At 37.0% G+C, this 17,361-nt stretch overlaps 1 protein-coding gene across 1 annotated transcript; it reads left to right on the top strand.

The window, feature by feature from the left end:
• Positions 1–6,286: 6,286 nt before the first annotated feature.
• Positions 6,287–6,889, top strand: LOC104884282 (uncharacterized). Its single transcript, XM_010668904.1, has one exon. It carries the CDS (start codon positions 6,287–6,289, stop codon positions 6,887–6,889), a length of 603 nt encoding a protein of 200 aa, XP_010667206.1.
• The last annotated feature ends 10,472 nt before the right edge of the window (positions 6,890–17,361 follow it).

Consider the following 17,361-nt stretch of genomic DNA (forward strand, 5'->3'; position numbering starts at 1 on the left):
CAAATTCATCAGTCATAGCGGCATTCCAATTTGGGTCGGCCAAGGCTTGGTTATAGTACTGGGGAAGAGGAGATTTAGTGGGGGTGACAGCAGATGTGAAGGCATATTTAGGATTAGGCTTCACAATTTTGTGGCGAGATCGAGTTTGCATTTGAGGAGAGGAGGAAGGGGGAGTTGTGGGTGGTATCACTAGTAGAGAAAGGTCAATTTGCGTCGGACCTGAGAACACCATTTGCGTGGGACTTAAGTCCGACAGCACAGGTCTCGATGCAAATGAAAGATACAGGATCTGCATCGGATAAGGATACGACGCACTTGAGTGATTATTTGCGTCGCATACGGAGCACTGTGCGACGCAAATGGTGCATAATCTGTGTCGCACTTAGCTCAATATGTGACGCAGATAGGAGACGAGCAGCAGCCCAGGCCAGTCATGTACGTCGCACGTCGTCTTCCATCCGACGCAAATTTCCCTTTTTTCAAAAAAAAATATTATAAAATCAACCCACAACCAAGCAAAAACTTCAAAAAAAAATGAAATTCAAGTTGTGACAATGAATGTGTAGAGATAGAGGATGGAAAAATCAAATAAAACTAATAACAATAAGGTACAAAAATTCGAAAAGATCTGGAAAAATGAAAACGAAAATGCTTCGAATTTCAGAACATATATAATACAATTCATAAAAACAAATCTATCAATAACTAATGTAGTACAAAAATTTTGGAGCTTCCTTCACATCTTGACCTTCCTTCTCATTCTTATAATTCGAACAAGTCTGGAAAAAATGAAAATGAAAATGCACCAGCAGCGATGTGTCGACACAGACAAAAATGAGAAAATGAGGTCTTCAAACAGATCTGGAAAAAATGACAAATAACGAAAAATTAAGACAGGCGAAAAAAAAGAAAAAGAAAAACTAAACAAAGTTAACTTATTTTTGGAGTGCGAATAACGAAATTGGTACTGCGAAGAACCAAAAATAAACATGGATGAAGTTCACGAATGCATTTCATGAAGGATTTGCCATTTTTCTGATGAAGATTTGCAGTTCACGAAGGATTTGTAGTTCACGAAGGATTTCAATCTTCGTTTAAATTTTCGTTCGATGCTCTTCTTCAATTACATTCACTGTACCTTCGAATGTTAGATTGGGAGAAGGAGAGGGAAAGTAGAAAAGGTGGATTTGAGAAGTCGCATGAGAAGCGTGAAGAAATTGAAATGATGAAAGTCCAGAATAAGAATATGAAATTGTGTGACTAAAAATGATGAATTGTGAACAAGAAGAGAAATTGAACTGTATTAGGATTGAGTGAGGGAGGGGGAGTGTGTGTGTGTGTGTGTGTGTGTGTGAGAGAGAGAGAGAGAGAGAGAGAGAGAGAGGAGAGGAGTGACGGCATGCAGATGTGGGAACTGTATTAGGGTTTTTGAAATAAAAAAGGGAAGTGGGCCTCGTAGCCTTGGTATCTGTGTCGCACGTTGAATGAGGTGCGATACAAATTAGGTCTAAATTATGGCCCTCAACGTGCGTGTATATACGTGGCTCAAGTGATTTGTGTCGTATGGGCCTAGGGGTCCGACGCAAATCAGCCTTTTGCAACGCATCTTAAAGACGTGCGACGCATATAGTGTGAAAGTTCTTTTTCAAGGATGAGACGACTTTCGCTGGATGGGCCAGGGGATCCGGCGCAAATTGGGTTTTGCAACGCACCTAAGGCACATGCGACGCATATAGCTCGTATCTGGTGCTTATGTACCCATGTAGTGTGTCGCACTCCTCTTTGCATGCGACGCAAATTACGTTATTGCGTCGTTTTGCCTTTCATGCGGCGCAAATGGGCGACGCAAATCGTTATTTTTCTACTAGTGTATATGGGGGAAGCCACGCATAGGAGGGGGGTATAGGGTTGGACAGGGGAAGTTGGGTATGTAGGAGAGGCTATGCGGTCCAGTTGAGAGGAGTGCAAGCTGGGCGTGTTAGGTGAATGGGTCGTAGGGCCTAACGAGGGATGGGAGTCTGTAGCTGGCTGATGAGGAGTTGGGCCGCACACTGGGTAAGTTGTAGTGGTATGAGGAGAGGGAGTAACTGGGCCAGCAGACGGTTAGGCTTGCTATTGGAAATATTTGGTTAGGTAGGGAGCGAGATGGCTCCTCAGCTTGTAAAAATTCATAATCAGATTTATGAAATTGGGCAAGATTACTGAAGTGGAATGTGGACTCATCAAATACTACATGTCTATAGAAAATGATTTTATTTGAGGAGAGCTCTAGACAACGATACCCACGATGATTGGTCGGATACCCAAGAAACACGCATGGGGAAGAGTGAGGGGAAAGTTTGTGAGGAGAAGTGGAAGAAACATTGGGAAAACAAAGGCACCCAAAAACACAAAGATGATTATAGGAGGGAGCGCGGAGATAAAGGGCGTGAGTTGGAATGCGATTTCCCAAAGTTTTAGTTGGCAATATGCTAACAAGGTAGGTGGAGGCTTCTACTGCATAAACCCAATAAGATGGAGGAAGGAAAGCATGAAAAAGGGTGGTGCGGACCATATTGTTGAGAGTGCGAAGCATACGTTCCGCTTTACCATTTTAGGATGATGTGTGAGGATAAGAGAAACGAAACGCAATGCCATTTGTAACATGGGTCATTATCAAACTCACGCCCATGATCGCTTTGAAAAGCTTTAATAGGACAACCAAATTGAGGTTTTAATATAAGCTTGAAAATTAAGGAAAGTATGAAAAGCTTAAGATTTGTAGACAAGAGGAAATGTCCATAAAAAATGTGTGAAATCATCTAATAACATAAGATAACATTTGTGGCCCTTATCACTGGGAACCGGAGAGTTTCATAAGTCAGCATGAATAATATCAAAATCAGCTATTGTACTGGATGTAGAAGAATAAAAAGGAAGCTTAACATGTTTTCCTAATTGACAAGCAGTATAAAAAGTGGAGTCATGCTCCTTATTACAAGAAATAAAATTATGAGTCCTAAGAAAGCTGTAAACTAGAAATCCCGGATGACCAAGACAGTTGTGCCAGGTGGAAAGAGTGATGGCACCAAGAGATGTAAGAGTGTTGGTGGTGATGTTGATGGTGGAAAAAGGATAGAGATCCCAAATGCTATTACATCTAGTAAGAATTGTCCCCGTTCGAAGGTCCTTCCCAAAAAATCACAAGGATCATAATCTATTGAAACCTGATTATCAGTGGTAAATTTGCACACAGATATCAAGTTCTTAATAATTTTAGGAGTATAAAGCACATTGGATAGGTTAAAGGGAGTATGGGGAGGAGGATTTTTAGTATGACCAGAACCCATTATTGGAATACGACCACCTTTACCAACTAAGATATACTCATTAGTGCTCAAATTAAAAAGGGGAGAGAGAGTACTTGAGTTGTGAGTGAGATGAGAAGAAGCCCAAGAGTCCATGTACCAAGTGTCATCATAATTGGAGAGAGTTACAGTAGAGAGAGCATTACCCAAGTCAGTGAGGGCCATAGACTGGCCATAATGAGCGACATGCACATATGATGCACTAGGCCCAACAACGTAGGCTTGTTAGGCTAGGGCCCAAGACGCTGGCAGGAGGGTGTTGCATCTGCTGCCCAGTAGCATAGGGGCAAGGGAGATCTGCCACGGGGTAGGAGCCCATGTTTGTGTGCTGGGCCAAGAAGAATCAGGGGGCCAAACGAAGGGATATTGGCTAGGTTGCTTATTTTCCCCAGAAGAGTTATTACCTTGGTAATTACCTTGGTGAGACTGACCAGCGTTTTATGGTTTGCCAGAGCCACGACCGCGACCCTTGCCACCACCACCGCCACCACGGCCATTGGAGGTGTTGGAGGCAACATGGTGAAAGTGAGATGGTAGAGCATGGGCAAATGAAGGAGATTCAGCGACAAAGGAGGTTTGAGAGGTATTGTTGGCGTTGGAGCGACGAATCACATCAATCAAGAGCATAGACTGAGCCTTGGCAAAGGTGGGGAGAGCCTCGAATTACTGGATAATAGTGGCCACTGTGTCAAAATCAGAATAATGTAGCCCGTAGACAAGACAAATCACCATTTGTTGATCGGCCACCGAATAGCCAACTAATCACCTAAACTCTTTAATCTTTGACAGTATGTAGTAGCATTAGGAAATTGTTCAATACTTACATAAGTGAAAATATTTTCGAGATAAATAGCCCTCGAGTTCTTGTTATCCTGGAAAATATCTTGAAAGCGAGTCCATGTTTCTAAAGCAGTAGAGTCCTTCATGAGAATGTTTGAAGAAGGTCGATTGAAATTGTGCAATATATCCATTGTTTCACAACTCCGTCAAGGCGTTTCCACATGGATTCATTAATATCAGAGGGACGAGGTATTGATGTGTTTATATGATCAAGGACATTATAAACAAGGGCATAATTTTCAAAAAGTTCAACCCAGTTTGAGTATTGAACGTTTTCCATATCCAAGACGAAGGTAATGTGAGTTTTGATGTTGGTGAGACCTAAGACAGGGTGAAAAGTGGGTGTAGGGTTGGATGGCTGCGTAGGAGCATCACTGGGCTTGGGGTTATCACTCATGATCATCACACTCAAGTTAATGCAAGGAGATTGCTTTGAAGAATGAATAAAAAATAGTAGCTTAATGAAGAGGAAGAACATATCCCAAGGATGTATTAATGGTCGCACCGAAAAACCAGATGAGATAGCAGAAGAATGACGCACAAGGAGAGAGAAAAAAATAGGTTAAATTATAAACCTAGGCTTTGATACAATGTTGGATTATGAGAATCTCCTTGAGTGAAGAGATTGCTATTGATCATAATATATAGGGTTACAAAGGGTCAGTCCTAATTGTGTTAGAAAACATGACAATAATATAGGAAATATTTACAAAATATATGTCCTAAACCTATGAAGAGAAATATTTACATATATTCTTTATCATAAACTTTAGGGCACATAGCTTCTAAGGGGCTCAAAATAAATTAAAGTAGCTTTCGCAATTGTTGCGGAGTTTAAGGTTAGGTAGATATTATTTTTAGTTTTTAAATTTTGGTTGTAAGATTTGTAATAAGATTTATGATATAGGTTGTATAATGAATATGAATAAGTGATAACACACTAATTATGCTTACTTTGAAAATTGAAAACATTTTTTTCTTGTTTTTTATATTTCTATTTTTTATTTTCAAAAAAAATGAAAATTGAGAACAACAGACCATAATGAACATAAGTTTCTAAGACTACTTTCAGTTTTGAAGTTTGTACGAATTTTCTATTTGAACTTCTTTAATTCTCCAAAAGCCAAAATGATTATTTTTAAATTCAATTAATTTTACTTGGTATTTTATTAAAATGGTGGTTAGACTAACAACGACAATGAACATAAATTTCTACGACTACTTTCAGTTTTGAAGTTTGTATGTATTTTCTATTTGAACTTCTTTAATTCTCCAAACGACAAAATGATTATTTTTAAATTCAATTAATTTTACTTTGTATTTTATTAAAATGGTGGTTACACTAATTTTACTTTGTATTTTATTTCAACAACAACCACCATCGTACATGGTGTAGTTGGAGGAAGGTACAAGGAAGCTAAAGCTGATCAGCGTGGTAGAGAGAGAAAATGCAGATTTTTTGAAGCTTTGTACATAAAAGGGGGACTGAAATTGTGGTAATATTCCTTTGGTAACGCGTACAGTTATTTACTTCCATTGTCATGGTGATGATGTTAATTTAGACAAATGTATGAGTTTTCTCAATTTCATGGGAGTAAAAAGTAAGAAGATAAAAATTATGATTTGGTTACTTTTTTGCCTTTCTCCATCATGATCATAACCACAATCTATAACGATCTTTTGTTATCCATCAAACACAATATTAGGCATGTTTACATTATAGGAATGTAATATTGGTCATCAATATTTCTACAAGATCAAGCACAATGCTTCTTAAAGATTCATTTGCTATCGGCTGATATCAATTGTTGGTCCATTTTGACATTAAATTCACCTATTGTTCAGCGAAAAACCAATTGTAAAATATATTATATAGCAACTTTTAGGTCACCTTATTCAGTCTCATGAGGATATTGATCCTTCATGGAAATTGTGAATTATTTTTCAACTTTGTTTACAGAAGAAGAGGATGATGGAATATATTATATTCCTTGTGGCATTTTTCCAAAATTACTCCATTCAGATTGGGTTGCGCTTTCTTGACCTTCTAGTAGGATGGTAGTAGGGTTGCTAAGCTAGATAAAGGAGAAGTAGAAAAAATGGGGGAATGTTGGCAAAATGCAGTTGTTGTATATGTGGTTGGTCAGAACCCTACCCTATCAGCTATTAACCAATATGTGGCTGCTAACTGGAGTTTACTGGAGGAACCAAAGATATATAAGCATGAAGAAGGGTTTTTCCTTGTTAAACTTAATAACAGGGAGGAGAGGGATAAAATTTTGTACTCTGGACCTCACTTATTTTATGGTAAGCCTATGATTATCAAAAATTGGAGTGCAAATTTCAATTTTCATGAAGAAATACTGAAAGTGATTCCTATATGGGTGAAGTTCCCAAATCTACCCCTAAAGTGCTGGGGGGAGGATTCTCTTAGTAGGATAGGAAGTGTTTTGGGAGTGCCTTTGTATGCAGATGAGTGTACAAGCAAGTGTTTAAGAGTTTCATTTGCTAGAGTGTTAATTGAAATAGATGTGACACAAGACTTGGTGAAGGAGATAGAAGTTGAGGATCCTTATGGGGTTGTTTTCAAGCAAAAGGTGAGCTTTGATTGGCTTCCTCCTTTCTGTAAGAAATGTCAGAAGGTGGGGCACAATTGTGGTAATCAAAGTCAAGTGAAGGGGCCTGAAAAGGTGGTGCAGTGATGGGTGATAAAGCAAAAGACTAATCAGGTACAAGCTCCTATGAATAAGGAGATAACTAGTCTTCCCTCTCATGAAGAAGGTGCTCCTAGGAAGCAAGATGAAGTTGAGAGTAGAGTGGAAGAAACAATGGTAGGGGATACTGCTACTCCTATTGCTACCCCAAGTACTGCTCAAGAAAAAGATCCAGAAGAGGGAGCATGGAAGATAGTAACAAGGAAGCATAAAGATAAGGGCAAGAGTGTGATGCAGAGTGGAGTTCAACTACAATTTGGCTCAGGGATTCCTGGGGGTGCTAGGGGACCTAATCCCTATTTATCCTGATGATAGTCTCAACATGGAATGTCAGGGGAATGAATGATCCCCTGAAGGTGAAGGAAATTAAACATTTCCTCAGGTCTCATAAGGTGAACATTTGTGCTTTACTGAAAACCAGAGTTAGAGTACACAACAGCAGCAAAATTCAGAAAAAATTTGGGAAGGAGTGGAAATGGATTAGTAATTATGAGTATTCAAATAAAGGGAGAATTTGGTTAGGTTGGATTGCAGGTGAAGCTAAAGTTGATATTCTTTCTGTTTCAGAACAGATGATCATTGCTGAGGTGCATGATGGAGCTGGGATGTTTAAATTTCATATGATAGCAGTATATGGTCTGCACTCAGTTGCTGATAGGAAGTCTATGTGGTCTGAAATGACAAGTTTTATTTCTGATCAAAGTCAACCTAGTATCATGATTGGGGACTTTAATGTTGTGTGTAATAGTGTGGATAGAATGAATGGAGTTGATGTGTCTAAAGCTGAAACTGTTGATTTTAATAATTTCATGATCGATAATCAACTGTTGGAAGCTCCCACTGGTGGTCACTTTTATTCTTGGAATAATAAGGGGATTGGTGTTGAGAGAGTGTCTAGTAGAATTGACAGAGCTATTGTGAATATGGAATGGATCAATCAGTTCTCTGAGGTGGTGATTCATTATCTTGAGCCTAGTATTTCTGATCATACATCACTGTTATTTGATACTGAAGAGGGTCAAGTTCACAAAGGGAAACCTTTTCGTTTTATGAACTTCCTAGCTGATCAAGAAGGATTCCTAGCAGTGGTCCAAGAGGCCTGGCAGTCTACTTATAGTCATCATAAAATGAAAAGTGTGTGGGTCAAGCTAAAAGCTGTGAAGACTGCTTTGAAAAGCTTTCATAGGAAAAGCTTCTCTAAGGCTCATGTTAAAGTTGAAGATCTAAGGAAGAAGCTGGCTGAATTGCAAACTTTGCCTGACCTTGAGTATGTAGCTGAAAGGCAACAGGAGGAAAAACTGGTTATTGAGCAACTCAGGAAATGGTCAAGTATTGAAGAAAGCATATTGAAGCAGAAATCTAGAATTCAGTGGATTTCATTGGGAGATTCTAACTCCAAATTCTTCTTCAGTGCAGTTAAAGTGAGGAATGCAAGAAACAAAATAGCAGTGTTGTATAATGAGCAGGGTGAGAAGTTAACTAAGGAAGATGAAATTCAGGGGGAAATCACAAGCTTCTATAACAGCCTCCTTGGGTCAAGAGCTGACTCCAGATGAAAGTAATTCTCTTATTAAGCAGGTAACTACTGAAGAAATAGATGCTGCTCTTAATGACATAGATGATGCAAAAGCCCCAGGTTTGGATGGGTTTAATGGAGTTTTCTTTAAGAAAACCTGGCATATAATTAAAAAGGATATATATGATGCAGTGTTTGAATTTTTTGAGCAAGCTTTCATTCATCAACCACTTAACTGTACAGCTATCACTTTAATACCCAAGAAAGATAATGCTTTGTATGCCAAAGATTATAGGCCTATTGCCTGCTGTACATTTATCTACAAACTGATCTCAAAAATCTTGACTCATAGGCTGCAGAAAGTTATTACCACAGTTGTTAGCTGTTCTCAAACAGGTTTCATCCCAGGAAGACAAATTGTGGATAATATAAGAGGGTATAATAGGAGTCACATGTCTCCTAGATGTGTAGTCAAGGTGGATATAAAGAAAGCCTACGATTCAGTTGAGTGGGTGTTTCTTGAAAGTATGTTGCAGGAGTTAGGGTTTCCAGTAAGATTCTCTCAATGGATAATGGCTTGTGTGCAATCAGTATCTTACTCTATCCTATTGAATGGGATCCCTACAAAACCTTTCAATGCAAGGAAAGGTTTAAGACAAGGGGACCCCCTATCCCCTTTTCCTTTTGCCTTAAGTATGGAATACTTAAGTAGATGTTTGAGTGATATGAGTAAAAACCCTGATTTTAACTTTCATCCAAAGTGTGAAAGGATTGGTCTCACACATCTAATGCTTGCAGATGACTTGCTTATGTTTGTAAGAGCTGATAGCAGTTCAGTTGAGAAAATTATGGAGGCTTTTCAAAAGTTTTCAAGAGCTTCTGGGTTAGAAGCTAGCAATGAGAAGAGTTGTATATATTTCTCTGGGGTTCATCAGGAGGAGGCTCATCAGATTGCTGGAAAAATTAACATGCCTATTGGGAATCTTCCATTCAGATACTTAGGGGTTCCATTGGAAGCAAAAAAACTTTCATTCACTCAGTGTAAACCACTGATTGAAAGGATCACAGCCAGAGCTCAAAGCTGGATGATGCATCTGTTGTCATATGCAGGCAGACTTCAGTTAGTGAAGACCATTCTTGGTAGTATGCAAAATTATTGGGGGCAAATCTTTCCCCTCCCAAAAAAGTTGATTAAAGCTGTGGAGAGTATTTGTAGGAAGTTTTTGTGGACTGGGGGCATAGAATCAAACAAAGCTCCAGTGGCTTGGTCTTGTATTCAGCAGCCTAAGGTCACAGGGGGTCTAAATGTTATCAACATGAACCTATGGAATAAAGCTGCTCTGTTAAAGCAACTATGGGCACTATCATTTGAGCAGGACAAGCTATGGGTGCGCAGGGTACATGCTTACTATATCAAGAGGGGATCCATTGAGAGTGTTACTGTCAAGATCAGAGTAACACTTCTTGGTTATTGAGGAAAATTTTAGACACTAGGGAGCTGCTGAGGGATATTAGTGGCTGGGAAGTGGTGAGTAGTTTACAAAAATTCAGTATAAAAAGAACTTATAAACTGATGCAGGAGAACTTTGAGAAAGTGAGCTGGAGAAGACTTACTTGTAACAATCAAGCCACGCCTAAAAGCAAATTTATTTTATGGCTGGCCCTATTGAACAGATTAGCAACTGCAGACAGAGTGAGCAAATGGAACAGAGAGTGCAGTACTCTTTGCAAGATATGTGGAGTCCAAAATGAAAGTGTGCAGCATCTATTTTTTATTGTGATTACAGCAAGTCAGTTTGGACTGCTGTTATACAAGTGATTGGGATGTCTCCTGAGAGCACTGCTGGGGGTGAATTAAGGAAGACTGTGCAGAAAGCTAGGAGTAAAAGAAGTAAAGACATATTGTATGTGATGCTTTATACTGAGTGTCTGTATGCTATTTGGATCCAGAGGAATTGTAAACACTTTAAGGGTACTAATCTAAGTCCTATTGCTGTAGTTAAGGAAGTCTTGTTTAAAGTAGCTTGCAATTGTAATGAAAATGATAGGCATAGGCTACTGTTGACTTAGATTATTTGTCTGGTGTCTGGAGGCAGCCTGTTGCTCCTTTCACTTTGGTTGTAACCCCTATTTTTTTGGTTATCAATAACAACTTTGAATTGCCAAAAAAAAAAGAAATTGAAGAGGTGGTGTGTTCAATGGGGGCTCTCAAAATGCCTGAACCAGATGGATTTCAAGCATTATTCGTTTAAAAAATTCGGAGTTAGTTAATGAGATTATTTTAAAGCAGTGATTCATTCTCTTGAGGGGAAAGGGTTACCAGAGTACTTGAATGATACATTTATCACTAAACTGCCTAAAGTAGATAATCTAGAGAATGAGGACAATTTCACCCAACTAGATTAGTTATTGTAGTTAATTGACCCAATTTTCCACTTAAACCTGATCAGTGAGGTGCAAGTCTGAATTGAAATAAAAACCTTACTTCACAAAAGGACAAATGTCCAGAAAATATAGAAGTCTAAATGGAACAAAATACGAAAGTAACTATATAGAATGATAACTTTCTAGTGTATCAACAATTAGCAATTAAATCATAAGACATTTTGGACAAGTTTAGAATTCAACAATAACACAAGTATTATACATAAATACAAAAAATTGTCCAAAAAAAATGAAAAAAGGAACTAAATTATAGTACATAACACGTTAAAAATTACAAAAAAAAAACGCAGATTCAGTGCAATAAAAAGGAACAAAGTAAAAATAGAGAAAAAGAAAACGAAAATTAGAAAACGAGAAAAATACAGAAAAGGAAAAAGGCATTAAATTATAAATAAACCCTAAACAAAAAATTATCAAATTACGAAAATGAAATGAAAAGAAATGAAAAAAAAAACTACGAAAAATTACAAGATAGAAAAGATTAATCGAAAGCCTAATTACAAAAAAGGAAATAAACGAAATTCTAATTTCAGTCTAACCTTCTCCTCGCGCTTCTTTCTTCAATTCACATTTTTCTGCTACTCCGCTGCCGATTAGAGAGGAGAGATGAGGGTTGGGACTTTCTTCACGTTTCTTCGCTTCGCTGGTGGATGAGAGAGGAGGGTTTGGGACTGGGGTGGTGAGTTAGGGTTTAAAGATATGGTGGCCATTCGTGACGGTCAGTTGAGTGCATTGAATGAAAGATCAAAAAACATGAAGAATGATTTAATTAAGGCTTAGAGATCTGGTGGTTTATGCGGTGGTCTTTTATGGTTTATGGTTTGTGCGTTAAGATAGGAGAGAGGAGATAGAGTACTGGAGTGAGGGCTGAGGGAGATAAAGGGAAAATGGGCATGCGAAACCCTAAGGGGGCTTTGGGGTTCGTGCTTTTAAATAAAAGTCCAGCCCAAACTAATCCGGGCTTTTTCCAACCGGATCTGTTTGTGAGTCAGCGAGGGAACCTTGTTTTTAACAAAAGCCCAATCAACTTAATTGATATTCGGGCTTTTTCCAACCGGATAAGTTGAGCATAACTGATCCAGTTTAGGATAAATCAGATCTTTTTTTGTGTCATTTGATGTTTTTTCTACTTTTGTTAGTTTTAAAAAGTGTATGATCTCTTGTGTTGGAAGTTTATTCGTGATACTTTAAGTCAAAAGAACCTCCTTCTTCTTTTGATTGACACTATTATGGAATGTGTGAGTACTTCTCCACTTCGATCAAGTACTTTGGAATGGTGAACCTTCCTCCAGCTTTAAACCTAGTCGTGGGATTTTGCAAGGAGACCCATTATCACCATATTTGTCTATGATGTGTGTGGAACGATTGTATCAAACTATTGAGGAAGCTATCGTTGCTCAACGCTGGAAATCAATACAAGCAAGTTGGAATAGTCATCTTCTTTCCAATCTCTAATTTGAGGATATAATTTTATTTTCGGAAGCAAGCATTGAGCAAGCTAATGTCATGCAAGATGTGCTACAAATGTTTTTGTAAAGCTACGAGGTAAAAAAAATCAGTTTGCCTAAGTCAACGGTCTACTTCTCCAAAAAATGTTACCTCCACGCAACATACAAGTTGAAATTTGTGACTCTTTAATTTGGGAATTTTAGCGATGGATAATTTAGAGGTTTCCTTGGGGATGCCTACTTTTTCTAGTCGTGTTTTCTGTGAAACATTTAATCATTTATGTGTAATTTCTCTCATAAATTTATGAATTTTATAAATATATTTTAGTATATATATTTATATTTAAATATAATTTAGTATTAAAATAATTTATTTCTTTAAGGTTGACTATTCGAAAGTCAAATAATTATTTAAGGATTTAAAGAAGTTAAAATATTTTGTTGAGGCATGCTTTGAAAACATTTGAAATACTTTTTGGATTTGAAAAAAAAGGAGTCTAAATGGGCTTGAGGGACCCAAACACTATTTCAATTAGTAAAAGGCCTCTAGTTCTGTTAGGAAATCCAAACATCAATTTTACTCATCATTAAAATCTATTTAAGCTTAATTACCTTTTCCTAAGCCCACAAGGAAAACACATATATGAATTCATTAAACCCATAATTTTTCTCCACACATGATTTTCTCTCTCTTCACTCCACATACACAAAACTGGCACCCTTCTCCCTCTTTCTCTCTCACGGTTTTCTTCTTTCTTCCATCCCAAGTAATGCTTTCTTCTTCAACAAGTAATCTCCTCTCCTCAATCAAACCACCGCGACTGCCGCCACCTACTGTCACATCACCACTGCCGGCAACCTTTGTTCTTCTCTTCCTTTGTTTTGGTTTGATTACCTTTCTTCCTCCTCAAGTTTTATTTAAAGATTGTGTTTTTAAGATTTGTTTTTAGTTTAATTATGTTTAAAAACTTTAGTTTGATGATTTGATTATGAATATAAAATTATATAATTTATGTATTGAAGAAATAAAAATTCAGATTTATTTATTATGTTTAAATTGGAGTTTTAATTATCAAAGCATAAATATTTAGGATGTTAAAGATTGGGAAATCATAGTAGTATGTTATAAACTATGGAATTGATTATCCTTATAAGTTTAAGTATGTTTAAGCATGTTTAAAGGGAGTTTTAATAGATTATATGTTGCTGAAATTTTAAAAATGATATTATTGATGGAGTTTTAAAGATTTTTATAACTAGTATAAAAGTAATATGCTAGGAAGTGTTAGTAATTGAAGTTTTAATAATGGAAACTTTTAAATATTTTTATAGATGGAAAAAATATTTCAAAGTTGCTGGAAATTATTTAATTTGAGTATTGATTATGAATTTAATTTGGTTGTTTTAGGCGGAGAATTCTCTCTAGGCGACTTTGAAGACTGTTAAAGTGGCCTATCAGTTTGTTTACACAAGTTACGTAGATACCTATGTGTTGATTGATGTAGTATCATGATTTTAAGAAGGAAAGTTATGTAGTATCATGTATAGAAACTATGTTGAGTTCATATATGATTGCTATTATGTTGGATTTTACATGTTTTATGCCATTGTGCGAACATGCTAATTATGAGATTGATATTATGAGATTTATCTCATGTTTATATGGAGGATTGATGTAAGCATGTTGGTTGGGAACTTTATTTTATTAATTCACATGGGGGAATTAATATATATGTTGGTATGGATCATGATTGAATCATGTTGTTCTTTTTTATTATTATTTCACTACTCTATGAGGACGGAAGGCCTTATTTGGTAAGTTGATATTCTTATACATTTGAAAGGCTAGTTGGTTGTTGGCTAGGTTCAACAAATAAGGAAGGTTGGATTAAAAAAGGAATTAATCTTGGGTTGTAAGTTGTGTGATCACTTATCTAATCCTAAGGCAAAAATAAAATTTGTGATTGTTTGATCATGTATTATCTGTGTTGCTTGTGTGTCATAACAAGTAATAAATGGTAACTTACGTAAAGTGAAACTTGGATACTAATAAGCTTTAGACTGGTGCACATCTGAAATATTGGACAAATAGGAGTTGGGATACATGGTTTCTGTGCTATGGCTTTTTCTGGGATCAGATTGATCACCGTTCCTATTTTTATTTAAAAGGTTCCTCAGTATCGTAAGTCATGGGAATACGGAGCCGCGCCCGTATTTCGTCTTCCAAAGGGAAGGTTGGTTTTAGTTAGACAACTCGGTCCAGTGAATATTCCAATTAAAGTAATAAGAATATTGTTAAAGTTTAGTTCAGTAAAAGTTATCTGCAAGTTATTATGTTATTATTTATCCTTGTTTACTATTTATTAGTATCATGTTAGGATTGTTTATTTATTTATTATGTAGTACTCAGCTTTGCTGATTACGTGCTTTTGTTTGTGTGTGTTGATCATGGCTTTGCCTTATTGATCTTGTGATGATTCGTTCTTGGTGAGCAGACTCTCTAGTGCATTGTCATCTAATGGTTTGAAGGTGATGCATCATTGGGTTCGGGAATGGAGAGCTTGTGTAGTTTATTATTTATTTATCGTACTTTAGTTTATATACTTTATAGTTGGTTTGGTTTCATTTTAACATTGACGTTATTGGTTGACTTTTGAAGTTTACTTTGTTGTTATTTATATTTCAATTCTAAAGTTAGTTATTATGTTTTCTGCTGCAAAATTCTGAATAAGTCGATACGTCATCACACGAGTGATAATACTTTGATGATTCTCTAAGTTTTATATTTGAAAAGTATTTTTGAAAAGAGAGAATTATTAGGGTGTTACATTATTTGTGACCAAGTATCTTTCCCTTGCGGGAAGAATAACATCGGCTAAGTATACAGTTTCCTCCCTTACTAATCAATGCAGACAACAAAAATTCCTAGACCTATTTGTGAAGAAAAAAAAGGAAAAACAATAAGATTTGTGTGGGGAGGGGATGAAGATACAAGAAAAATTAACACTCTTTATAAGCCCAAAGACACATGGAAGACTGGGGTTTGCATCGGCCAAACAAGCTAATACAACCTTTTTGGCTAAACTTGGTTGGAGGCGACTCACTGAACCCAACTCATGATGGTCAAGAGTCTTAATATCAAAATATTGCAAAGGTCGTTGTGATGCGGATATGTTTGAGTCTAAGAAGGGTGCTTCGAATATTTGGAGTGGTATTTCTGAGAGTGCAAGCTTAATCTATGAAGGTATCTAGAGTGATATGGGTAATGGTGTCATAACTTTATTTTGGACCATAAATGGCTCTCGGATGTCCTTTGATAGATCGTGCTATTGATCAACCCCCACCAAGTGACTTAGATGGCACTACAGTTAATGAAATGTGGGAAGTTCGGGCCAGTTGGAAGTCAGATTTATTCATCCCATATCTTGATGAAGAGGCTCTCGAACTTATCCAAACCCATGAAGTAGTGAAGGAGCTTGTTGTTGAGGATTTGTTATATTAGGATGACGGTCCCCAAAGGCAAATTTTGAATAAAATCTATAATTCAGATTTTGAGGAAGGCTGAAACAAGTAAGCTTGAAGATCATATTTGTAGTATCATTTAGAAGGCCCCGGTTCAACAGCGTATTAGAGCCTTTATGTGGCTAGCTAGCAGTGGCAGATCTAGGAATTGAACCACGTGGGTTCGAACTTATTTAAACATATAACAAAAGCTAGTCTTATTTGCACACGAAGCGTGCGGCAAAAATTTACTATTAAAATACTTATATTTAAAGGCGTTAAAAACATTTGTAGTGGTTTGCCTAATAAATTATTAATGACATTAATGATTAACGACTCATCAATAATAAGGTATTTGTAATATAATTTGGCTAATAAATTATTAATACTATGATTAATTGATTATTTAAACAAGTATATTGGAAGAAATGGGGAATTGAATTAAATTTGTTTCCCAATCAGTATATTAGTACTTGGTGGAACTTGGGTGGGAGTATTTGTGAAGAGCAAAATCTGGAAAATGGAAGAAAAATAAAACAAAAAATTAAAACAAAGTTGTAAACTTGTCATAATAAAAACCGAAGGGAAGGGAAAAAAAATTAAAAAATTACAACTAGCCGCGATTCGATCCCGCGACCTAAGATAGGGTAAGGCTTTCTATTTCACGCGATGCCACTAAGCCAATTGCCTATCATTAAAATTATTTGGGCGCTTTAGCTTATAAACGTGTTTTAGGTTTTTCCTTATTTCAACTTCTTTCGCAGATCCACGTGGGTTCAGTTGAACCCACTGAACCCACGCTGGATCCGCCCCTGCTAGCTTGCCATGATCGACTAATGAGGAATGTAAGCCGCTATAAGCCTAATAGGCTTACTGATGACCCTAAATGCTTTATTTCTGGTGACTTGAACAATCAATCCTGCACCATCTGCATGATTATCCTGCTGCTAAGAGTGTTCCGATTTTTTTCTAAGGTGATCTAAAGAATTGGCTTTACAATAACATCGAAAATAATGAAACTGAGACTTGGTCGACATTTTTTGCGATTATCATATGGTGGTTGTGGCGTTGGAGAAATATGTATGTTTTTAGGCGTGGGAATGAAGTTCCAATGGACATTGAAACTTTTCTAGAAATTCGTTTTTTATGAAACTTGGAGGAGCTTACATGATGAGATGGAGGCCATGGATGGGATCAATTCAAAGGAGGAGAAATTAATAACTTGGACTCACCCTCCATCAGGTTGGTATGCTCTTAATAGCGACGATGCTGCTAGAGGCTCGCCAGGGATGCAAGAGGGGGAATTATAAGACGTAATAGTTGTGGCTCATTTATGTCGACACTAATGTTGAACTTCGGTCGTTGTAGTGCTCTTAGGGATGAAGTGTTGGCCTTACTTAGAGGCCTCAAACTAGCACGCACTCTGCAAATTAGCCAAATTCTTGTCCAACTTGATAATGTATAATGTTGCAATCTTTAAATTCGGGTAGTAGTTATGGTGGGTGTACCACCTCATTCGTCATTGTTTATCATTGAGTCGTAAAGATGAT

This window comes from Beta vulgaris, chromosome 3, assembly GCF_026745355.1.
Source record: "Beta vulgaris subsp. vulgaris cultivar EL10 chromosome 3, EL10.2, whole genome shotgun sequence".
Classification (NCBI taxonomy): Eukaryota; Viridiplantae; Streptophyta; class Magnoliopsida; order Caryophyllales; family Amaranthaceae; genus Beta; species Beta vulgaris.